The 25264-nt window shown below is 40.4% G+C and overlaps 1 protein-coding gene across 1 annotated transcript; it reads left to right on the top strand.

Moving 5' to 3' along the window:
- Positions 1-15485: 15485 nt before the first annotated feature.
- Positions 15486-24067, top strand: LOC133257508 (olfactory receptor 1L4). Its single transcript, XM_061433445.1, has 2 exons — positions 15486-15589; positions 18810-24067. The coding sequence occupies exon 2, from the start codon at positions 18896-18898 to the stop codon at positions 19829-19831; it is 936 nt and encodes a 311-aa protein (XP_061289429.1). The 5' UTR covers positions 15486-15589; positions 18810-18895; the 3' UTR covers positions 19832-24067.
- The last annotated feature ends 1197 nt before the right edge of the window (positions 24068-25264 follow it).

Raw genomic sequence — 25264 nt, forward strand, 5'->3', positions numbered from 1 at the left:
TCTACTTCTGCTTTATTGACTATACCAAAGCCTTTGACTGTGTGGATCACAACAAACTGTGGAAAATTCTGAAAGAGATGGGAATAACAGACCACCTCACCTGCCTCCTGAGAAATCTGTATGCAGCTCAAGAAGCAACAGTTAGAACTGGACATGGAACAACAGAATGGTTTGAAATTGGGAAAGGAGTACGTCAAGGCTGTATTTTGTCACTGTTCTTATTTAACTTATTTTTTTAAATTTTATTTTATTTTTGAACTTTACATAATTGTATTAGTTTTGCCAAATATCGAAATGAATCCGCCACAGGTATACCCGCGTTCCCCATCCTGAACCCTCCTCCCTCCTCCCTCCCCTTCCCTCCCTCTGGGTCATCCCAGTGCACCAGCCCCAAGCATCCAGTATCGTGCATTGAACCTGGACTGGAGACTCGTTTCATACATGATATTATACATGTTTCAATGCTATTCTCCCAAATCTCCCCACCCTCTCCCTCTCCCACAGAGTCCATAAGACTGATTTATACACCAGTGTCTCTTTTGCTGTCTCATACACAGGGTTATTGTTACCATCTTTCTAAATTCCATATATATGCATTAGTATACTGTATTGGTGTTTTTCTTTCTGGCTTACTTCACTCTGTATAATAGGTTCCAGTTTCATCCATCTCATTAGAACTGATTCAAATGTATTCTTTTTAATGGCTGAGTAATACTCCATTGTGTATATGTACCAAGCAGGGTACATCCTGAGAAACGCTGGGCTGGATGAAGTGCAAGCTGGAATCAAGATTGCCAGGAGAAATATCAATAACCTCAGATATGGAGATGACACTACCCTTATGGCAGAAAGCAAAGAAGAACTAAAGGGCCTCTTGATGAAAGTGAAAGAGGAGAGTGAAAAAGTTGGGTTAAAACTCAACATTCAGAAAACTAAGATCGTGGCATCTGGTCCCATCACGTCATGGCAAATAGATGGAAACAATTGAAAACCGTGAGAGATTTTATTTGGGGTGGGGGGGGGCGGGCGGTGGGGGGCTCCAAAATCACTGTAGATGGTGACTGCAGCCATGAAATTAAAAGACGCTTGCTCCTTGGAAGAAAAGTTATGACCAACCGAGACAGCATGTGAAAAAGCGGAGACATTACTTTGCCAACAGAGGTCCATCTAGTCAAAGCTATGGTTCTTCCAATAGTTACGTAAGGATGTGAGAGTTGGACTATAAAGAAAGCTGAGCACCGAAGAATTGATGCTTTTGAACTGTGGTGTTGGAGAAGACTCTTGAGAGTCCCTTGAACAGCAAGGAGATCAAACCAATCCATCCTAAAGGAAATCAATTCTGAATATTCATTGGAAGGACTGATGCTGAAGCTGAGGCTCCAACACTTTGGCCTCCTGATGCGAAGAACTGACTCATTGGAAAAGACCCTGATGCTGGGAAAGATTGAGGGCTGGAGAAGAAGGGGACAACAGAGGATGAGATGGTTGGATGGCACCACCGACTCAATGGACATGAGTTTGAGCAGGCTCCGGGATTTGGTGATGGACAGGGAAGCCTGGTGTGCTGCAGTCCATGGGGTCACAAAGGGTTGGACACGACTGAGTGATTGAACTGAACTGAGCTGAACTGTCTATTTCTGGACTCTCTATTCTGTTCCACTAATTTAATTATCTCTTCTTGTGTCAAGCCAGAATGTTAATGACCATAGCTATGTTTAATTCATACTAAAGTAATTCCTTCTTTGAATATGATATTTCAAAATTATTTTTGACAATTCTCACACATTTATTTCTTTATGTGAACTTTCTAAAAGTGATAAATTCTACGTTTTTTCTCTTAACCAATCCTTCTCATGTGTGGGATCACAAACAAATCACAGGATTAAGTGGACTGTATGTAAAGTGCTTAGACCAGTAGCTGGCTGTTAATAAGCATTCAATAAATGTTAATTTTGTCATTACTGTCACTTATCTGTTCTTTTCATAATGCCAAATCAGATGGAACACTCAGATTTGATCACAAGAAGACAAGAACTTGCTTTTTTTTAAAGCTATGTAAACAAAACTAGTTTAGAAACAGTGGTGCAGCAGTAAATGACAGCTTGCAGCAAAGAGCAGTGAGCAGTAGCTGGAAGCAAGATCTTAGTTTCCCAGACCAAGAGTCCTAACCGCTGGATTACAGGCGCCAGCAGTTAGGAGTAGGGTCCCCAGTCCTTGGCTTCCTCGTCAAGAACAAATGCAGGCAAGGAGGCAGATGGTAAAGAGTAAAGTAAAACCTTTATTGAAAAGAAGAATACATGTGGAAAGGCACATGGGCCAGCTCAGAGAGAGAGTCACACCTTTGGGAAGCTTAAGTCCTTTACAATGGGGCATTTTTCCGGATCTTTGTCTTCCCTCACGCTAATCATCGTGCTTTGTCCCCCACCCCCACCTCCCTCCCGCGCCTGGTTAATTTGCTTCAGGACTTTCCCCTGGGGTGCGCACTCACACCTTAGCCGAGATGGATCTCAAAGTGAAGGCTCTGGGAGGAACAAGACTCACTATGGCCTGGAATTATCCTGACTTTTGATTCCAGGAAGTCTTTATGCACAGGTATAGAGTCTCCCTTATCCTTTACTCAGGGTTTTTGCCTCTCTTTGTCCCTGCCATGATTATTGCCTTGAGATGTTTACAAGAGACCAAGACTGGCTATTTACCCTGTATCTGTTGTTACTTCCATTTTGGAGGGCAAACAGGAGACAGGTTGTAAGTTCCTCAACTGGAGCCCACCTATCTCTTGCCTCAGGAAGTGCAAATAGGAGGCTGGCTGGTTGTAAATGTCCAACCTGGAGCCTATCTATCTCCTACCTCAACAGAATATTCAGTTAGCTGTCCAGAGTCCTCTGCATTAGGATTCTATGCTCAAGATACAAATAACAATAACGTGTTACTTTGCTTCCACTTTGCCATTTTTCTTTGGGCAGCATTTTCCTTAGCAACCTCATGGAAAGAGGCAGCTGGACCTTAGAGTGAGATTCACATTTTCCCGAGTCCCTTGCCCATAAGGTCCTCTTAATAATTTCCACCATCTGGTGAGCTAGCATATACTTTTAATCGTTTATTTTAATAAATTTATAGGTGCTAGTTAGATCATCATAGTAATGAAGAGTAACCAGCACAAATCAATCACCTACAACTCTGACTGATAGGAATTAATCACCTCATTTCAAAGATGAGGCCAAAGTTCAGAGGTGAAGCGACAAAGTCATGAACAGGTAAGTGGTCACCACAACTCAATCTCAGAATTGATTAACTCTAAATCCCAACTGCCTCCCCAAACGTTATGGGGAGAAATGGTAAATGTCTAAGGTAAATGTCTTAACCTGCATGAGGATGTAGTCAAGGCCATTCCCCAGAGTCCCTCCTGAGTTTCTTTCTGGAAGAGTTCTGAACCAGATGAGCCAATGTTCTGATCAGATCGACATTTCTGCCCTTGAGGAAAGGTATATTTTTCTAACTAGGCAGGGGGATGGATGAACCTGGGTAGTCTGTTTCTCTGACTGACAACTGTGTTGGAATCAGTTGTGACCAATGTTACAGTGAGACTGACTTGCTGTGCTAAGAGGCTCCAGCCTTAATTCCCAATCAACAATTCACAAGGAGAAGCCAAACTTCTACCTCCAGACTTTATTTAATTAGGCTGCAAGGAGCTGCCCTGAGTGGTTAATTAGCATCAGAGTCAAGATGCCTAGAGGTTCACTAGCCAAATCTCCCGTGAGTCTTGTTAAGAAAGCTGAGAGTGTGCCTGTCCCTCTGAGGGAGCTTCTGCAGTGATAGTGGCTCAGAAACTTTTCTGACACGTTGTCAGAAAAGACCTGGTTTTTCTGGTTTTCCTCCTGGGCTGCTCTCAAGGGGCCATATTCTGCTTTAATTCTAGAAACAGGAAACGGGATGCCTTAACTCAGAAGATTTGCCTCCTCCCATCTGACACCAATCCCCCAGGGCAACATTGGAGGGAGCTACTAGATAATCGTTTTTAGAGGAAGGGTAGTTTTTAAAGGGTAGTCTTGGCATGGCCCTTGCTCTTATATTATTTGAATAACATTATCCTTGAGACATCCAATTCAATTCCCCCATTTTTTGGTCTCCTTATTAAAAACCTTTGTTAGAGTGTCTACTTTTATCTAAAGCAGTGATTCTCTACCTCCCCTGCATCATTAGCATCATCTAGGGGAGTTTTTAAAACAATCCTGAAGCCCAACACCATACCCCAGACCAATTAAATCAGAATCTCTGAGTGCCACCTAGATATCAGTTTTAAAGCTTCCAGGTGATTCCAATAAACTGCCAAGGCTGAGAATCACTGATCTCTTTGCTGCTGCTGCTAAGTTGCTTCAGTCGTGTCCAACTCTGTCCGACCCCGTAGACGGCAGCCCACCAGGATCCGCCGTCCTTGGGATTCTCCAGGCAAGAACACTGGAGTGGGTTGCCATTTCCTTCTCCAATGCATGAAAGTGAAAAGTGAAAGTGAAGTTGCTCAGTCATGTCTGACTCTCAGTGACCCCATGGACTGCAGCCCACCAGGCTCCTCCATCCATGGGGTTTTCTAGGCAAGAGTACTGGAGTGGGTTGCCATTGCCTTCTCTGATTGATCTCTTTAAAGGGCTCCAATTGTCTTATGAAATTTGTTAGAGCCCTCATTGTGAGTTTAGGTTTCAGTAAATTAATAACCTTCTTTCCCAGTCTCCAAGGTATGTTTTTTATATCCTAAGAGTTTTCAAAAGTTTTTTATATGTCAATATTTGATGCTGAGAGACGACAGAAAGAAGGCTCTATATTTAAAATATTAATTCTATGTTTCTGATCTTTCATATTTCTAATTGCCATTTTAATCTCCTAGGTACACTGATAAATAAGTTTTCCTGGTGGGTCAGTGGTAAAGAACCTGCCTGCCAAAGCAGGAGATGTAGGTTTAATCCCTGGGTTGGGAAGATCCCCTGGAGAAGGAAATGGAAACCCACTCCAGTATTCTTGACAGGAGAATTCCATGGACTCAGGAGCCTGGTGGACTATGGTCCATGGGGTCAAAAAGTCTGACACGACTTAGTGACTAAACAACAACACTGATAATACATGAATACAGTCTGAAACTGAAATTCTCTTTTGAGTCCTACTCACAAATGCTATATGTAGAAATATATCTCCACATAGGTAAATGAATATAAAGATTAACAACATTGAAATCACACTACATAAATATATTATCTTGCAACTTGAATTTTTGTCTAACAAAATATCTTAAAGATAGTTCCAAGTAACCAATATCTGCAATCTACACTATTGTTTTTAACTGTTCTATAGTATTTTAATAACATTTTATAATATAAAACCACCATAATTTATTTACTCATTTCTTTATTGCTGGACATTTAGACTTTCTATTCTCTGTTGTCTCTATTACAAACAATACTTCTATGAACACGTCTACATATATATTTTTCAAATGTATACTATGCCATATATACATAAAGTGTTCATACCAACTTCAGGGTCTGGGAAATTTAAGTTTCATATGGAATGTTTCGTAAACATCATTGTCCCTGCCATAATTGGAATAATTGTCATTTTCTGATTGATTTACTGGAATCCTTTGTATTTTATGGATACTACATGTATAATATTGTATGGATATATTATATTGTATGTCTACCATACAGATAATATTTCCTACAAATCCTTTGCTTCTGTTTTAGCATCATTCATGGCATCATTTACCATACATCATTTATCACACATGTTTTCACTTTTATGTAGTAAAGTCAGTCAATCTTTCCCTTTAGACCTTTAAGATTTATTTTATATTTACATTTTGTGGAAGGTTTAGTCCATCCCTGAGAATATAAAAATATTCTCCTATATTTTCTCATTATTTTATAGATTTTTGCCTTTTAGACCTCAAATCCATCTGGAATTTATTTTTATATGTGGTATAAAGTAGAAACCTAAACTTAGATTATTTATATATTTTTATGCTGTGAAAAGAAGAGAAGCAAAAAGCAAAGGAGAAAAGGAAAGATATAAACATGTGAATACAGAGTTCCAAAGAATAGCAAGAAGAGATAAGAAAGCCTTCTTCAGCAATCAATGCAAAGAAATAGAGGCAAACAACAGAATGCGAAAGACTAGAGATCTCTTCAAGAAAATCAGAGATACGAAAGGAACATTTCATGCAAAGATGGGCTTGATAAAGGACAGAAATGGTATGGACCTAACAGAAGCAGAAGATACTAAGAAGAGATGGCAAGAATACACAGAAGAACTGTACAAAAAAGATCTTCATGACGCAGATAATCAGGATGGTGTGATCACTGACCTAGAGCCAGACATCCTGGAATGTGAAGTCAAGTGGGCCTTAGAAAGCATCACTATGAACAAAACTAGTGGAGGTGATGGAATTCCAGTTGAGCTATTCCAAATCCTGAAAGATGATGTTGTGGAAGTGCTGCACTCAATATGCCAGCAAATTTCGAAAACTCAGCAGTGGCCACAGGACTGGAAAAGGTCAGTTTTCATTCCAATCCCAAAGAAAGGCAATGCCAAAGAATGCTCAAACTACCGCACAATTGCACTCATCTCACACGCTAGTAAAGTAATGCTCAAAATTTTCCAAGCCAGGCTTCAGCAATATGTGAACCGTGAACTTCCTGATGTTCAAGCTGGTTTTAGAAAAGGCAGAGGAACCAGAGATCAAATTGCCAACATCCGCTGGATTATGGACAAAGCAAGAGAGTTCCAGAAAAACATCTATTTCTGCCTTATTGACTATGCCAAAGCCTTTGTGTGGATCACAATCAACTGTGGAAAATTCTGAAAGAGATGGGAATACCAGACCACCTGATCTGCCTCTTGAGAAATTTGTATGCAGGTCAGGAAGCAACAGTTAGAACTGGACATGGAACAACAGACTGGTTCCAAATAGGAAAAGGAGTACGTCAAGGTTGTATATTGTCACCCTGTTTATTTAACTTATATGCAGAGTACATCATGAGAAATGCTGGACTGGAAGAAGCACAAGCTGGAATCAAGATTGCTGGGAGAAATATCAGTAACCTCAGATATGCAGATGACACTTCCCTTATGGCAAAAAGTGAAGAGGAACTAAAAAACCTCTTGATGAAAGTGAAAGTGGAGAGTGAAAAAGTTGGCTTAAAGCTCAGCATTCAGAAAACAAAGATCATGGCATCCGGTCCCATCACTTCATGGGAAATAGATGGGAAAATAGTGGAAACAGTGTCAGACTTTATTTTTGGGGGCTCCAAAATCACTGCAGGTGGTGACTGCAGCCATGAAATCAAAAGACACTTACTCCTTGGAAGGAAAGTTATGACCAACCTAGATAGCATATTCAAAAGCAGAGACATTACTTTGCCAACAAAGGTTCGTCTAGTCAAGGCTATGGTTTTTCCTGTGGTCATGTATGGATGTGAAAGTTGGACTGTGAAGAAGGCTGAGCACCAAAGAATTGATGCTTTTGAACTGTGGTGTTGGAGAAGACTCTTGAGAGTCCCTTGGACTGCAAGGACATCCAACCAGTCCATTCTGAAGGAGATCAGCCCTGGGATTTCTTTGGAAGGAATGATGCTAAAGCTGAAACTCCAGTACTTTGGCCACCTCATGCAAAGAGTTGACTCATTGGAAAAGACTCTGATGCTGGGAGGGATTGGGGGCAGGAGGAGAAGGGGACGACAGGGGATGAGATGGCTGGATGGCATCACTGACTCGATGGATGTGAGTCTCAGTGAATTCCGGGAGTTGGTGATGGACAGGGAGGCCAGGCGTGCTGGGATTCATGGGGTCGCAAAGAGTCGGACACGACTGAACAACTAAACTGAACTGATATATGGAAAAGTGCTAAATTCATTCATTAAAGATGTCTGGTTTTCTTCAATTAACCACAATCTTTTATGTTTTGAGTACCTGATTTTTGTTGTAAAATCTCCTGTGTATCTTGGCTCCACCTTACTTCTTCTGATCACTCTCTGAGCTATTGGAGAGACTGAGTTCCAGGCTTAAGTCCTCAGTTTTGTCTGCTGAATAAAATAAAATTCTCAACAAGAAGGTTGTACATTCTTTTCAATCAACATCAGGCAGCAAAACAAATTTGTTTGTATTCTCTGAGTACAATAAATAATCTCTAGCTACTTACAAAAAGATAGATTTCGTTAGGTGAAATAACCTATGGTGCATCCAGGCAATGGGATATTATTCAGCAATTAAAAAAAAAAAAAGAGCTGCCAAGCCATGAAAACACATGGAAGAAATTTCAATGCAAATACTAACTGAAAGAAGCCAATCTGAAAAGACTACAGTGTATTTTAACAGTGTATTCCAGAAAAAGTAAAACTATGGAGACACTAAAAAGATCAGTAATTACCAGAAGTTGGGGAAGGAAAGAATGAAGAAATGGAGCACAGGAATTTTAAAGCAGTAAAAATTTCCTATGTGATACTATAAAGATGGATACACGTCATTTTATTTTTGTTGAAACACCTAGAAGGTACACCACCAGAATGAGGCTTAATGTTAACTATAGACTTTGGGTGATAATGTATCAATATGGGGAAGGGTAATCCTGGGGGAGCTATGTATATGTAAGGGCAGGGGAGAGAAGAAAACTCTCTGTACTTTCTGATGAATTTTCCTATGAACCTATAACTGCTATAAAAAATAAAGTGCATTTAAATGGAAAATATGAAAGAAAAAACTACAAAATATCTAACTGAAAGTCCTCATTGTTATGCCAAATATACTTGAGGATAGTGTGGATTAGAGAAGCTAAATAAGTTGCCCCAATTCACCTACTTTTTCCCTATAAATTTCAATGAGCCCTGACTTTTGTATCTTTTTCATCTGGATTAAGAAGCTGAAGCAATAAAATGTTTAAGGAAGGCAAACAAAAAGCAATTGAAAAATGAGGCTCAAAAAAGTTAACCCTTGCAAAAACCTCATACAGCTTTTAAGAAGCAGAGCTAGTGTTCAAATCCATTCAGTCTGACTCCAGATCTTGTACCTTATTCCCTTCCCTGTAACAATAACCTGCACCTAGATACAATCATCCATGCAGACACAGAACCTCAGAGATGTCAGAGGCCATCCCCTTTCCTTCCAGCCAAAATGCTGACATGCACAGGAGAACAGGTATGAACAGAGAGCACATAGAGGGTGTCAGCACACACATGTACATAGCACACATACACGTGCACAAAAACACTTCCACCCCTCCAGCACCACAGTCCTACTTCCCTTCCCAGGTGTAGAGACTATACCTCCAGAGCTCAGATTCCCCAGTCTCTTGGGCACAGAGCTCAGTGAGGGCATCAGGACTGTTCTCTCCTGGGAAGGCTTCAGGGATGATCCCCTGAGGGCTCTGGCTTGTGGGGGTTGTGGGGGAGGACACACCTCTGGGTCTCCCTTCTATCAACAGTTCCCACTGTAGGCAGAGAGAAGAACCAGTGCAGTTCTGAATGTAGATCTCACCTGCCTCCTTCCTCAGAGGTTCAGAGCCTGAGCATAACCTGCTGGCAGGACCCCAGGCCTGACCAGGACCCTGAGTCTCCTCTGTCAGGTCCACAGGTAGGCAGCATGATGGACCTTTAAGAACAGAGACGAGGGGTTAACATCTTCACATGACATTTTCCTAATCCTTTCTTCTCTCCTTCATCTCAAAGGCCAGTAAACACTGCCTCTTCTTTTTTTTCCCCTCTCTCTGCTTTTCATCACATATCACACATTTTTGGAGAAGCTTCTCTGTGTAAAGTGTTGGCCCCTGTCTTAAAGGGCACAAAACGGAGCCAGCAGGAGAACAAGTGAATGAGACAGTTAAGATAATGCAGGTGCTAAGGGGATACATCCTGAATCCAGCTTCCACCACCACCTAGCTGTGTGGCCTTAACCAGGTCACTTCAGTTCCCTCTGCCTCACTTTCATTACCTATAAAATGAGACACTATAATGACTAAATGTCTTAATATGTGTGAAGTGCTTAGAGCAGTGTCTGGCATGTATAAGCACTATGGAATTGTTAGCTATTATATGACCGTGATGGAGAATGTACATGGAAAGGGGCCGCAGTGACGTGGGGGTCTCAAGGTGGAGGCATCTGGGGAAGGCATGGCCAGCTCAGTGGAGGAACAAGAGATCTGTTTTCAGAAGTCCCACTTTAAGCACCTCTGGTGGATCAGTATGTTGAGACAGAGGGAAGACAATACAGAAAGGAATCCAATAGGCATATTTGAAAAGTCCACCTGCCTTGGCGTCTAGAATGGAACAGCTGGGAAGGGCTAGGTAAAGCTTTAATCTGCTATAGGAGTGAAAACTAGGCAGAAAAGAGAGATTTCAGAAAGTTGGGGAGGGAAAGTCCATCCTGAAAAGCACCCTGCAGACCCTTATGTAGGTTATATCACTGCAGGAGACTATACACTCATGTGTCTTACTGCTGGTAGTGGGAACAGCCCAGGGGCGGGGGTGGGGGTGTCCAGGAGAAATTTTAAGATCAGGTTCTGATGGTGGGAAAGCAGAAAATCAATTTTCACTCAGAATCTGCCAGAGCTGCAGTCCAACCATTCCTCTCCAAAGAGAAGGGAGAAAGCTGAGCATAAAGATTTATGGAATGAGAGGTAGAAATGGGTGCAGGAAGCAGGGGAAATGACAGGATCCCAATGTGTGGGAGACAAGGATGGAGGAGGAGGAGCAGGTGAGCAAGGATGCTGAAGGCAGTTTTCAGGAAGAAGGACTGCTGCCTACAAAGGACTGGCCACTGTCGCTCTCTACCATAGGATGATGGTTTGGGGAAGAAGTCTGATAAAGTAGTTTAAAACATGTGATTTGAAATCAGACATACCTAGATTTAAGTGTCAGATATACTAGCTTTGTGACCCTCTGAACTTCAGTCTCTCAATCTATAAAAAAGCGTTGATAATGCTACTAACATCACAGTGCTATTGTGTGGATTACATGAGACAAGTGCTAAGCACAGAATCTGTTCAGTAAACGTCCAGTAATTTTCTGCACTTTTCAGCTGTTCTTGCCTACTCATGGGAGCAGGTACATGGATATTGGGTAATTTTGCACCAATGTATTGCCTGGTGACTCAGACACAACTTAGCGACTAAACTATCGCCACCATTGCCTGGTGGCTCAGACCGTAAAGAATTTGCCTGCAATGTGGGAGATTCAGGTTCGAACCCTGGGTTGGGAAATCCCCTGGACAAGGGAATGGCTGTTCACTCCAGTATTCTCGCTTGGAGAATTCCATGGGCAGAGGAGCCTGGCAGGCTACAATCCATGGGGTCGCAAAGAATGGGACACGACTGTGACTAATGCTTATTACCTACCAAACATGTTTATTTCCTATTTGGGAAGTGCATTTTGTGTTCCCAGTTCCTATTCTCTGGTCAGGTGGGCTGGTGCTGAAGAAACTGACCTAGCATAAGTGGTTAGGAATCAAAGAAAGGAAAATCAATCTGAGATGGCAACTGTCAACAAAGTAGAAAATTCCAGTGGAGAAAGTAGAGCACTAAAGAAATAGTCTTTATTTCCTAATTATCAAGGAAGGGAGCAAACCTTTCAAGTATGGATAGTGTGATATTAAAGGCTTGCAAAAGTTCTGTCCCTCCTGGTCCTTCCCAGTCACAAACTGATGACAAACCCTGTTATTTAAATGTCATTTTTCTAGCTTATTGTATGAGCAATGAAAGTAAACACCTGTGGGTGGCTCAGTGGTAAAGAATCCAGCTGCCAATGCAGGACATACAAGAGATCTATGTTCGATCCCTGGGTCAGGAAGATCTCCTGGAGGAGGGCATGGCAACCCACCCCAGTATTATTGCCTAGGAAATCCCTTGAACAGAGGAGCCTGGCAGGCTCCAGCCCATGGGGTCACCAAGAGTCAGACACGACTTAACGACTGGGCACACACAGCCTCTACAGAAAGCTTTACCAAACACTCACTCAACTATCTTTTTTCTTTTTTTACCAGTAATACAAAATGTTTTATTACTAACCACAATCAATTCCATTTATATAGTACTTTACCATATGAAATCTGTTAGCATAAATTATCTTAAATAACAGGAAGATGGTGAATGAATGTAGGGAATTAATAATGAACTTATACATAATCCAATCAAATCACAGAACTATGCTTTTGAAAGAAATGAAGTGCTTCCATTTTTACTCTTAAATTGACTGTGAATCAAAACCCCATGTTTCTTCATAATCATCAGAAAGCCTTGATAAGGCAGCATCCTACCTCTGCCTCATGTGGGTCATGCGATACCAACACCATGGGAAAGAGGCTAAATATTTGGGAAGGGGCACAGGCAGTTCATTTCTGAATTCTAACATGCTCAGTCTCTTTTTTCCCTGTCTTTTTTTTTTTTTTTTTATTATTATTTTCTATTGGAGGATAATTGCTTTACAATGTTGTGCTGGTCTCTGCTGAGCACTAACTTAAATCAGTCATAATTATATATATATATCCATCCCTTCCTCTTAAGCCTCCTTCCTCACCCCACCCCTCCACCATTCCATCCCTCTAGGTCATCACAGAGCACTGGGCTCCCTATGTTATATAGCAGCTTCCTGATAGTTATTTATTTTACACATTATAGTGTATATATGTCAATGTTACTTTCTCAACTTGTCCTAGCCTCTCCTTCCCCCACTGTGCTTATAAGTCCGTTCTCTACTTCTGCGTTTCCATTTCTTCTCTGTAAATAGGTTCATAACAGAGCCTCAGAATACCATTGGTAACACAAGTTTACCTCCTTTATCTGTGCTGTGGTGGCAGCAAGCAGGTATTGCAAAGAAGTGCAATTGTCTTTTACCCATGACATTCAACCAACTACAGTCAAAATCACTGAATTCATTTCAGGTCTACCTTAGAAAAGTATTTAGGGACAGTCAATAGGGCAGGGTCCTATGTGTATTAAGTCGACAAACCTTCCAGGCTCTGTAATGCTGGGTTTTGGTTTCGTTTTACAGCTTTAATGATTGTATAATTGATATATAAAATCTACACATATTTAATGTATACAATTTGATAATTCTCAGTATATGCATATGTCTAATGTTATTTGAGTCTCCAAATGACAGAAGTAAGTGGGTAGAATGTTGAAAAACCCCATTTTATTGGTGGGTGCACTGAGGGGAAAGGACCTACCCAAAACATGAGGAAATAAACAAAGTTATCAATTTAAACTAAACGGGAAGGGGACTAACTACCACCCTGAAAAACGTCACATACATCTGAGGAATCCAGGTGCAGGACCAAGGCAGGTCAACCCTTTACCACTGGGAAAACAAAGTCTTAGACTGAGAAGGATGAGTCAGAGGGAGAGGAGGTGGATGAGGATTGAAACTCGCGGCTTCCTCCCTTACGGGCCTCCCCACCCCACCACCGTCTCCTTGGCTAGAGAACTCCCCTTCCTGTTCATCCCCAGTGAGCTAGTGGAGGGGAAGCAAGGGAGGCCCCAGAGGGGGAAAACAAAATTTTAAATAATATAGTTAATTAAGAGAAATAACCATAAGAAAACAGTCAGGACAATTAGAGAAAAGCAGTAAAGTTCCAAGGAATTGACAGTAATCTGCAAAGAGAGGACAACAGCGTCTCCTCACCTGAGCAGAAGTCTCAGCTTCTCTTCCTTCCCAGCTAAGGTTCCTAAATCCATCAGGATAACCCTAGATGGGATAGATCCTTGTACGCTGGCCAAGGAACACCTCATCAGTTACCCAGACCCGTTGATGACAACTCAATTTGTGTTATATTTTGGTAACTTGATCTAAAGATCTTTCTAGACCTCATTGTTGCAGTGTCTATCCCTTCACCTCCATTGAAATCAGCATTTTGGATCTAGATCTTCATGGAATTCCTGTGAAGAGAGAGGCCTTTGCAGTTACTCAGTCCTGAGGGTACAAGTTTCATGAAAAGGAATGCAACTTTACATAATCATAGACAGGGCAAAATAAGCATTAAAGAAGCCACCAGGGACAGAAACAAATTGGATCCATTTTTAAATGGTTTTACATAGAACCTGGACCAAGGCCCATGTCTTGTCTTTGCAGAATTATTTTCCAGGATGCAAATGGATTCAGATGTCAATCCTTGAACTAGAATCCCTTACTATAATGTTTTGGAAGTTGGCAGATTTTTTTCAAAGATAAAAGCAGTTTTACATTGGGGGTTGCTGAGGTAGGCACAATAAGAAATCAGGCATAAAGCACAAGGAAATCTGTTTGAGTGGATTGGTTGCTACTCACTCAAGTTCTTCCCCGATCTCCAAATATGGAGGTCATGGCTTAGATATGAATGAGAGCCAGATACCTGTGGCTCCACCGTGTGAGCCAGTGAATTATGGCTAATTCGGCTGTTTCGGCCACTGGTTGGCTGGATTTTAAACCATAAAACTTGGACATCTTTACAAAAGGAACATTGTGGCTACAAGCCTGAGTTTTAATGGAATATAAGTCCACACAGAAAAGTTGAAAGTAACCAAAACTGAAGTCATCAACCTTCAGTTTAATCTGTGAATTTGTTCAAATACTAAAGATCCTCAGGTCCAGAACTCCAGCATCATTTATTCTTTTAAAATAAATTTTTAAGAACTTGGTCCATTGTATCAGTACCTCACAATCAAAGTTGGCAAATGATGGATGAGTGATTCAAGCAGCATGCCCTTTGAAGGTGAAATCCATTTGAATGGAGCTGAAATGAACGTGAATATGCTGACTATATCCTGGAAGCATTTTTATACCATCTTGAAATTTCAACAAACTGGCTTTTGCCAGTTTATCCAGCTGTCTTTCAAGAATAAAAGTTGGGGTTTTCAAAAAAAAAAAAAAAAGACCCAGTGAAAAACACAGGGGAAGAATCCAGAGTCAAATGAATACATTGCCCAAGAGTGAGTCTCAGATTAGGAGTATCTACTAAAATTTTCTGTGCTCATATTCTCCAACTTTGCATTCCATCTCTTAGAATGTATTCTGTATCATACAAACTCTCTCATGAGTGCAAAATATTTATATAAAAAACATCCATTGTAACACTGTCTATGGAGGAGAAAAAGTATTATGAATAATATGACCCCATTTCTGAGTATGTGTGTATAGATAACTGTGTGTATAAAGTAACTGGAAAATATGCACATATCTCTAGCTCTCTGGGAAGTGGAATTTTAGGGAACATTCATCTTTAATTATAAAATTAATAAAAGAAACATGTGTCCCTTATTTTTTAATGTGAGCACATAATGTAAGGTGAAACATGGAAGGAACTCCACATTTCATCCCTTCATTCTCACTTCAGGAGGCAACTACAATACATACCCACACACACCACAACAAACACAACACATAAAGGAGATACCTTTCTTTACAAAAATAAGATTACTCTGTCTCCAGTGTTCTGCAACTTGCTTTTGTCACTTAACAAATTATCACAGACAGCAGTGTAACAGTGATAACACAGCTTAGCAATGAATAGCTCCTGCCAACTGCCATTGGACTGCCTGAATTCACATCTCAGCTCTACCACTTACTAACTGTGGGACCTGGTAAGTTAATTGACTTTGCTAAACTATATTTTAATCTGTAAAGTAGGAATAATGGTACATATCTCTCAAGATTTGGAGACATTAAAATGATAAGAGTCAAAGTACCTAGCATGTAGCATATATTGAGTATTGACTAACATCAGTTATCTACATTCTTTAGAGACTGTGTGATAGTAAGTAATGCAAATTCATTATAATTATTACAATAATTCAACTATCTATGAATATTTAGGTTGGGTTATCATTGTCTTTTGTTTGTTTTATCATACTGTTTTATCTGGTATTATAAGCAATATTACAATAAAAAATATGTGTACATATCCTTGTGCTACACATATGACTATTTTAAAAGGATAGCTTCCTACAAGTGTAATCATTGGATAATGAGATGCAGGTTTTCAAATCTGATGGAGACTACCAAAAGGTTTATACTGATAATTGTCTCACCATCAGGTATGTGGAGGTCTTTTTCCCTTTGGATATTGTTCAAACAATTTTATGGATATTCTGATAAATGATAATTGTACTTAAGTCTAATTTCTATTTATGATTACCAATAAGATTGAACACCTTACATGTTTTCTTTGGTAAATGTGTTGTAGATATTTCCTTTGAATCAATAGTTTATATTTTAGCCATTCTTGTGGTCTCTTTGGGGGTAATGTTCATATTTTTGAGTATGGTATTTTGTCATTCTTTTTTATTGCCTGGAATGGCATCCCCATCCTGAGACCATAAAAATGTGCTCCTTTATTTTTTCCTAATTTATATATTTTATGTTTTTGATTTTTAATGTTTAGATAATTAATTCATATGGGTTTGTGCAGGTGAGAGAGAAATCCAGCATCATTTTTACCAAATGTTTAGCCAATTATCATAAATGTCACTTGATAGTCTGTCCTTTCTCCATTACTACGAAATGAATCCTTATTATATACTAAGTTCCATATAGATCTAGATCTATGTATACGTATAAATACAGGCATACAAGCTTCTTTATTGGTCCATTGACTTTTTACCGCTATATATACCATTACCTTTTTGTTTTTCATTTCTATGTCCTTTGATTTTCAGGTAAGAAAATTCACTGTCATTATCCTAATATTTTCAAAATTATCTCATCTTTTCTTAGCCATTTACACATCTAGATGACTTTTAGAATGGCCTTCTCAATTCCATGAAAAACTCCCTTTCATATTGGGATTGGTATATATACACTATTGATACTGTGTATAAAATAGATAACTAATGAGAGCATACTGGATAGCACAGGGAAGTCTACTCAATGCTTATGGTGACCTAAATGGGAAGGAAATCCAAAAAAAAGGAAATAAATGTATATAGACAGCTGATTCACTTTGCTGTACAGCAGAAGTTAACACAACATTGTACAGCAACTATACTCCAATAAAAATTAATTTTAAAAGATAAAAAATATAAATCCTCTTGGGGTGTTGTTATAGGTGCATTGAATCATTAATTTGAAATTTTTTCAGATTTATTGAGATATAATTAGCATGTAATATTGCATAAATTTAAGGTGTACAATGTGATGTTTAATACACTGATATAGGGCAAAATGATTGCCACACTGGGGTTAATTAACACCTTGATCAACTCACACAATTACCTTTTTGTATGTGTGTGTGGTGGGAAGATCTAAGATCTACTCTCTTAAGAAGAATAATGGTCACCAGGGATGGGAGTTGGAAGAATGGGGAAAATATTGTTAAAGAGTACAAAATTTGCAATCATTGCTAGAACAATAAGTGCAGGAGATCTAAAACACAGCCTAACAATTACAGACAACAATACTAAGCTATGCATGTACCTCAAAAGTAGTTAAGAGACTAGATCTTAATTATATCCACCACACAAAAAGAAATGATAATTGTGTGTGGTGATAGAGGTGTTAGCTAATGATATGCTGGTAAACAATTTTTAAAAAAAGATTAAAGGAGCTAGATTATCATCTGAAAAAAATGTATCAAATCAACAAATTGTACACCTTAATTTACATGTTATATGTCAATTTTATCTCAGTTTGAGCAATGTAGCTGAATAGTATTAGCCAGAGGCCATCTGTGCCTTCTCTTCCATGATATTGGTGGGGATGGGATTCATATTCAAAGTTTTATATTCCTGCAGTAATTGAATGTTTAGTATGAGAACTTCAAAATTTTCAATTGGAAACAAATATTTATTTAAAGGAATAAACTCAGTGACATAGGCTAATCCTGGGGTAGAACAGTTGACTCTTGAATAATACAAAAATAAAGGACATTGACCCTTCCTGCAGTCAAAAATGCACATATAACTACACAGCATCCCATATCCATGGGTTCTACTTTCAAGGATTCAACCAACCAATAGATCATGTGGTACTGTACTACATATTTATTGAAAAATCTACGTATAAGTGGATCTGCACAATTCAAGCCCATGTTGTTCAGTGGTCAACTATACTCCTATTTTGAATGGCATCCCTGACCCTTAGTGCAGGAGACCCAGGTTCGATCCCTGGATTGAGAAGATCTCCCAGAGGAGGAAATGGCAACCCACTCCAGTATACTTGCCTGGAGAATTCCATGGACAGAGGATCCTGGTGGGCTACAGTCCATGGGGTCTCAAACAGTCGAACACGACTGAGTAACTAACACATCTGAAAGAAAAACTTAGATTTTAAGTGTCCAGATCATTGTAACCAAACAGAAGTGCTTAAATAGATATTAAGCAGGCTTTTCTCTGAGGACACAACATTCTCAACTGAGCTCTGTGGAAAATGGGGAGCACTGATTAAATCTGATTCACACTTCTGTCCTACCCCCACTACCACCACCCCCACCTCTGCATATATGAGTAGGAAAGGATCTGAACGAGAGGACATCCAGGATGGGAGCCTCTTGTATGAAAGCATCCTGATTCAGATTAGGACCCAGCAGTTTCTTCCCCTATTTTATAAGAAGAAAGGGAGGGGCATTAGGGAGTTGGTCAGGAAAGAACCTAGGAAGAATCTTTAAAAAGGGAACTGAGAACTCAGACAGATTAGGCTATATAGAACTCCCTAGAAACACATGGGAAATTTTTAGTTCTCGTTTATGAAGCAGCTTAAAATTATTTAACTTCCCCCGCATTGAGTTATAACTCCTTGTTTCCATAGTTTCTTGAAGAAAATAATCTAACAAAATGTGGTAGACTTCTTTTATTTTTTTTTCAATAGGCTGGAGATTAGGAAAGAAGCCATCCTCAGATTGCCCTTCGCATCTCTCCCACACCACCTTCAAACTCTGACCAGGGGTCAAGGACATGGAGCTGAAGAACGACAGCAGCAGCACTGAGGACTTTATCCTCCTGGGCATCTCTTCCAACCCCCAGATGCAGAAACCCCTCTTTGCTGTCTTCTTCGTCCTGTACCTGGTCACCCTGGTGGGGAATGGACTCATCATCCTGGCCATCCACTCTGACTCCCGGCTCCACACCCCTATGTACTTTTTCCTCAGCAACCTGTCCTTCATGGATATCTGCTTCACAACAGTCATTGTCCCCAAAATGCTGGTGAACTTACTCTCAGAGACAAAGTCTATCTCCTATGTGGGGTGCCTGGTCCAGATGTACTTCTTCATGGCTTTTGCAAATACTGACAGCTACCTGCTGGCCTCGATGGCCATTGACCGGCTGGTAGCCATCTGCAACCCCTTCCATTATGATGTGGTCATGAGCCCACGGCGTTGCCTCCTCCTGTTGCTGGGTTCATGCACCATCTCTCACCTGCACTCCATGCTGCGTGTGCTACTCATGTCCCGCCTGTCTTTCTGTGCCTCCCATGTCATCAAGCACTTCTTTTGTGATACCCAGCCTGTGCTCAAGCTCTCCTGCTCTGACACTTCATCCAGCCAGATTGTGGTGATGACCGAGACCCTGGCTGTCATCGCCACCCCTTTCCTGTGCATTCTCTTCTCCTACCTGAGAATCATCATCACGGTGCTCAAAATCCCCTCTGCTTCTGGGAAGTGGAAGGCCTTCTCCACCTGTGGCTCCCACCTCACTGTGGTGGTCTTCTTCTATGGGAGTGTCATCTATGTGTATTTTAGGCCACTGTCCATGTACTCAGTGGTGAAGGACCGGGTAGCCACAGTTATGTACACAATAGTGACACCCATGTTGAATCCTTTCATCTACAGCTTGAGGAACAAAGATATGAAGAGGGGTCTGAGGAAATTAAGAGACAGAATTCACTCATAGAAAAACATCAAGAGTGATTGTCATCATTGGGAGATGACCTAAGAAATGATCAGGTTATCCTTCCTGTGTATCCATTTTTCGCATGGTACTCAAAGAGGTGCTGTTGAATCACAGTAAGATCACTGATCTGAAAGTCAGATCATTCAGCCTCTATCAATGACCTTGAACAAGTATACGTTCAATCCCTGACCAAGTATTGCAAGAAATCCAGATATAGGGAAACAGTTTCTGCCACCCATATGGTGGAATAATAAAACTACCCCCAAAAGAACTCTTTCATGTGCTTCACACTGGCTGCTGCTGCTGCTGCTAAGTCGCTTCAGTCGTGTCCAGCTCTGTGCACCCCCATAGACGGCAGCCCACCAGGCTCCCCAGTCCCTGGGATTCCCCAGGCAAGAGTATGGGAGTGGGTTTCCATTTCCTTTTCCAATGCATGAAAGTGAAAAGTGAAAGTGAAGTCTCTCAGTCATGTCTGACTCTTAGCGACCTCATGGACTGCAGCCTACCAGGCTCCTCCGTCCATGGGATTTTCCAAACAAGAGTACTGGAGTGGGTTGCCATTGCCTTCTCCAGTGCTCAAGAAATCATGAAGTCCTGTTATTTTAAAAATATGAAATAACATGGGTTTGATAGAAAATAGAGAAAGATTTCTTGGAATAATGACCTAAGATTGTCCTTAAAAATAATTTGAATTTTGAAAAGAAGATTCAATAGACAAGGAGATGAGCAGAGTATTTCAAAGAATGGGAACAATTTTTCTCAGTATATAAAAATAGACCCTAAGGATTAAAGATCTAAATGTAAGACCTGATCCATAAAACTTCTAAAGCAAAACATAGAACAGCCTTTGACATAAATTGTAGTGATATATTTTTTCAGATCTTTCTCCTAAGACAAAATAAATAAAGGCAAAAATGTTTTAATGGAAAAGTTATGACCAACCTAGATAGCATATTGAAAAGCAGAGACATTACTTCGCCAACAAAGGTCCATCTAGTCAAGGCTATGGTTTTTCCAGTGGTCATGTATGGATGTGAGAGTTGGACTGTGAAGAAAGCTGAGCGCCAAAGAACTGATGCTTTTGAACTGTAGTGTTGGAGAAGACTCTTGATAGTCCTTTGGACTGCAAGGATATCCAACCAGTCCATTCTAAAGGAGATCAGTCCTGGATGTTCTTTGGAAGGACTGATGCTAAAGCTGAAACTCCAGTACTTTGGCCAACTCATGCGAAGAGTTGACTCATTGGAAAAGACTCTGATGCTGGGAGGGATTGGGGGCAGGAGGAGAAGGGGACGACAGAGGATGAGCTGGCTGGATGGCATCACCGACTTGATGGACAGGAGTTTGAGTGAACTCCGGGAGTTGGTGATGGACAGGGAGGCCTGGTGTGCTGTGATTCATGGTGTTGCAAAGAGTTGGACATGACTGAGCGACTGAACTGAACTGAAGTAAACTTAAAAACTTTTGCACAGCAAAAGAAACCATTGACAAAATGAAAAGATAACCTACTAAATAGGAGGAAATGCTTAGTTGTTATCCAAAATATATAAACACCTCATACAACTCAACATCAAAAAACAACAGTACAATTAAAAAATGGGCATAAAACCTGAACTGACATTTTTCCAAAGATATACAGATGGCCAACAGGAATTTGAAAAGATACTCAACATTTCTAATCATCAGAGATTACAAATCAAAACCACAATGAGATATCCCCTCATACCTGTCAACAGGGTGATCATCAAAGTCTACAACTAAGGAATGTTATCAAGGCTGTAGAGAAAAGGGATCCCAAGTACACTCTCGGTGGGAATGTAAATTTGTGCAGCCACTGTGGAAAACAGCATGGAATTTCCTCAAAAAAATAAAAATAGAAATCCCATGCATGTGTACTAAGTCACTTCAGTTGTTTCAGACTCTGTGTGACCCTATGAACTGTAGCCTGCCAGGATGCTCTGTCCATGGGATTCTCCAGACAAGAATACTGGAGTGGGTTGCCATGCCCTCCTCCAGGGGATCTTCCAGACCCAGGGATCAGACCCATGTCTCCTGCGTCTCCTGCACTGCAGGCAGATTCTTTACCACTGAGCCACCAGGAAAGCCCAGAAATAACATATAATGCAGTAATTCTACTCTTAGGAATAGATCAAAAAAGTAAGAACACTAATTTGAAAAGATGCATGCACCCCCAATGTTCACAGCACACTATTCATAATAGCCATGATAGAAGAAAAAGCTAAGCATTCCTAAAAAGATGAATGGATAAAGAAGATGTGATACACACACACACACACACACACACACACACTTCCCAGGTGGCTCGATGGTAAAGAATCTGCCTTCCCATGCAGGAGATGTAAGAAACACAGGTTCAATTCCTGGGTCAGGAAGATTCCCTGGGGTTCCCTGGAATAGGAAATGGAAACCCACTCCAATATTCTTGCCTGAAAAATTCCATGGACAGAGGAGCCTGGTGGTCTACAGTCCATGGGGACTCAAGAGTTCAACATGACTGAGTGACTGAACACACACACAAACATACCTGCATACACAATGGAATACTACTCAGCCATACGAAAGAATAAAAACACTGCCATTTGCAACACTGTGGATGGACCTATACGATGGACCTTAAATAAGCCGAGCAAAGAAACAAATATTCTGTTATCACTTCTGTGTGGAATCTAAACATAAAATAAATGAATATTTTAATAAGAACAGAAACAGACTCAAAGATATAGAAAACAAACTAGTGGTTACCAGTGAACCAAGCCAAGTGGGGAGGGGCAATATAGCGGAAGAGACTCAAGAGATATAAACTACAATGTACAAAAAAAAAAGAATATATTGTACATCACAGGGAACTATAGCCATTATTTTTATACAGTAAACTGAGTATAATTTGCAAAAATATTGCAAATTATGAATCACTATGTTGAACACCTGAGACTAAAATAATAGAATAAATCAACTATACTTTAATTAAAAAAAAAAAATAGTGGAAACTAGCCAAGCAGGTAAAAGCAATAAACCCTGGGATGTACTTGAGAGGCCGAGAAAAACACTGTATAGCTTGTTCAATTTGAGAGCAGGGAGACTAGGATGAGAACACAGAGGTTGCCACTAAGCAGTCAGTCACTCCAGCTGCCCCCAGCCATGCACCCCGAGGAGACTCAGTATGAAAAAATACAGGATACTGGCCCCAGATAGCTGAGTGCACAGCAAAGGAATGACTTCCTAGAGTCCAGACTTTGCATCTTCCATCTGGTCCCACTTCATGGCAAATAGATGGGGAAACAATGGAAACCATGACAGACTTTATTTTCTTGGGCTCCGAAATCACTGCAGATGGTGACTGCAGCCATGAAATTAAAAGACGCTCACTCCTTGGAAGAAAAGCTATAATCAAACTAGACAGCATATTAAAAACCAGAGACATTACTTTGCCAACAAAGGTCCATCTAGTCAAAGCTATCATTTTTCCAGTAGTCATGTGTGGATGTGAGAGTTGGACTATAAAGAAAGCTGAGCGCCAAAGAATTGATGTTTTTGAACTGTGGTGTTGAAGAAGACTCTTGAGAGTCCCTTGGACTACAAGGAGATCCAACCAGTCCATCCTAAAGGAAATCAGTCCTGAATATTCATTGGAAGGACTGATGCTGAAGCTGAAACTCCAGTACTTTGGCCACCTGATGGGAAGAACTGACTCATTGGAAAAGACCCCGATGCTGGGAAAGATTAAGATAGGAGGAGAAAGGGACAACAGAGGATGAGATGGTTGGATGGTACCACCGAGTCAAAGGACATGAGTTTGAGTAAGCTCTGGGGGTTGGTGATGGACAAGGAAGCCTGGTGTGCTGCAGTCCATGGGGTCGCAAAGAGTTGGATGCGACTGAGCTACTGAACTGAACTGATACACAGAAAAGTGAGGGTCTGAGAGGCTGTGTTCCAGGCTGAAGTCCTCATTTTGTTCTGCCAAATAAAATATAATTCTCAACTTTTAGGTTGTGCTTTTTTTCCTGTCAACATCAGGTAGCAAAATTAATTTTTGGCATTTCCTGTGTACAGTAAGTCACGTCTCAGTTCAGTTCAGTCACGTCTAGATACCCACAAAAAGATATATTTAGATAGGTGAAATAAACATCCAGGCAATGGAATATTATTCAGCATTAGAAGGAAATGAGCTGCTAAGCCATGAAAACACATATGGGGGAGCTTGCAAGTATGTACTAACTGAAAGAAGCCAATCTGAAAAGGCTACATTCTATATGATTCCAACACTGTATTCCAGAAAAATCAAATCTACAGAGACAGTAAAAAGATCAGTAGTTGCCAAGAGCTGAGGGAAGAAAAGGATTAAATGGAACACAGGAATTTTAAGGCGATAAAACTACTCTGGATGATACTATGATGATGGATACATGTTGTTATATTTTTAACACTCATCAAAGGTACAACATCAAGAAAGAAGCCTAATGTAAACTATGGACTTTGGGTGATGATGTGTCTATGTAGGTTAATCAGTTATACCAAACGTACTCTGGTGGGGAAGGGTAATTGTGGCAGAAGCTTTGTCTATATAAGGAGAAGGAAATGGCAACCTACTCCAGTATTCTTGCCTGGGAAATCCAACGGATAGAGGAGCCTGGAAGGCTACAGTCCATGAGGTCGAAAAGAGTCGGTCATGACAGAGTGACTAGTCAACAACAAATATACATAAGGACAGGTGTGACGGGGACCTCTCTATACTTTCTGATCAACTTTTCCATGATTCTATAAATGCTCTGAAGGATAAAGTCTATTTAAAGGAAAAAAATTGAAAGAAGAGAAAACAAAATGCATATCTAAAAGTTGTGATTGCTATATCACTTATACTTGAGAAGAGTGTGGATTAAAGAAGTTAAATAACTTTCCCCAGTTCACTCATGTAGTGATTGCTGGAAGTGAAATTCCAAAATAAGTAGTCTGGCTTAAGATCTTTAAGTAATAAAGTGTTTAAGAAATACAAACAAAAATCAATCAAAAATGAGTCTCAAAAAGGTTAACTCTGGTGGTCCAGTGGTTAAGACTCGGCACTTCCACTCAGGGGGCGTGAGTTCAATACCTGGTCAGGTAAACTAAGATCCCTCATGCCACAGAGCACAGTCAGAAAAAAAAAAAAAAAAAAAGATTAACTCCTACAAAAGTTCCCACACCTTGTAAGAGACAGAGCCAGTATTCAAATCCATTCAGTCTGACTCCAGAGCGTGTACCTTAAACTCTTTCCTGTAACACTAACCTACACCTAGATACAGTCATCCCTGCAGACATAGAAGTTCAGAGATGTCAGAGGCCATCACTTCTCCTTCCACCCAACATGCTGACGTGCACAAGAGCACAGGTGTGTACAGAAAGCACATAGAGTGTACCAGCACACACCTGTAAACATAG

Source organism: Bos javanicus, chromosome 11 (genome assembly GCF_032452875.1).
Source record: "Bos javanicus breed banteng chromosome 11, ARS-OSU_banteng_1.0, whole genome shotgun sequence".
NCBI classification, from domain to species: domain Eukaryota; kingdom Metazoa; phylum Chordata; class Mammalia; order Artiodactyla; family Bovidae; genus Bos; species Bos javanicus.

Excerpts from the sequence above, each read along its gene's own strand:
- LOC133257508 (XM_061433445.1), top strand. The coding sequence starts at position 18,896 with ATGGAGCTGAAGAACGACAGCAGCAGCACTGAGGACTTTATCCTCCTG.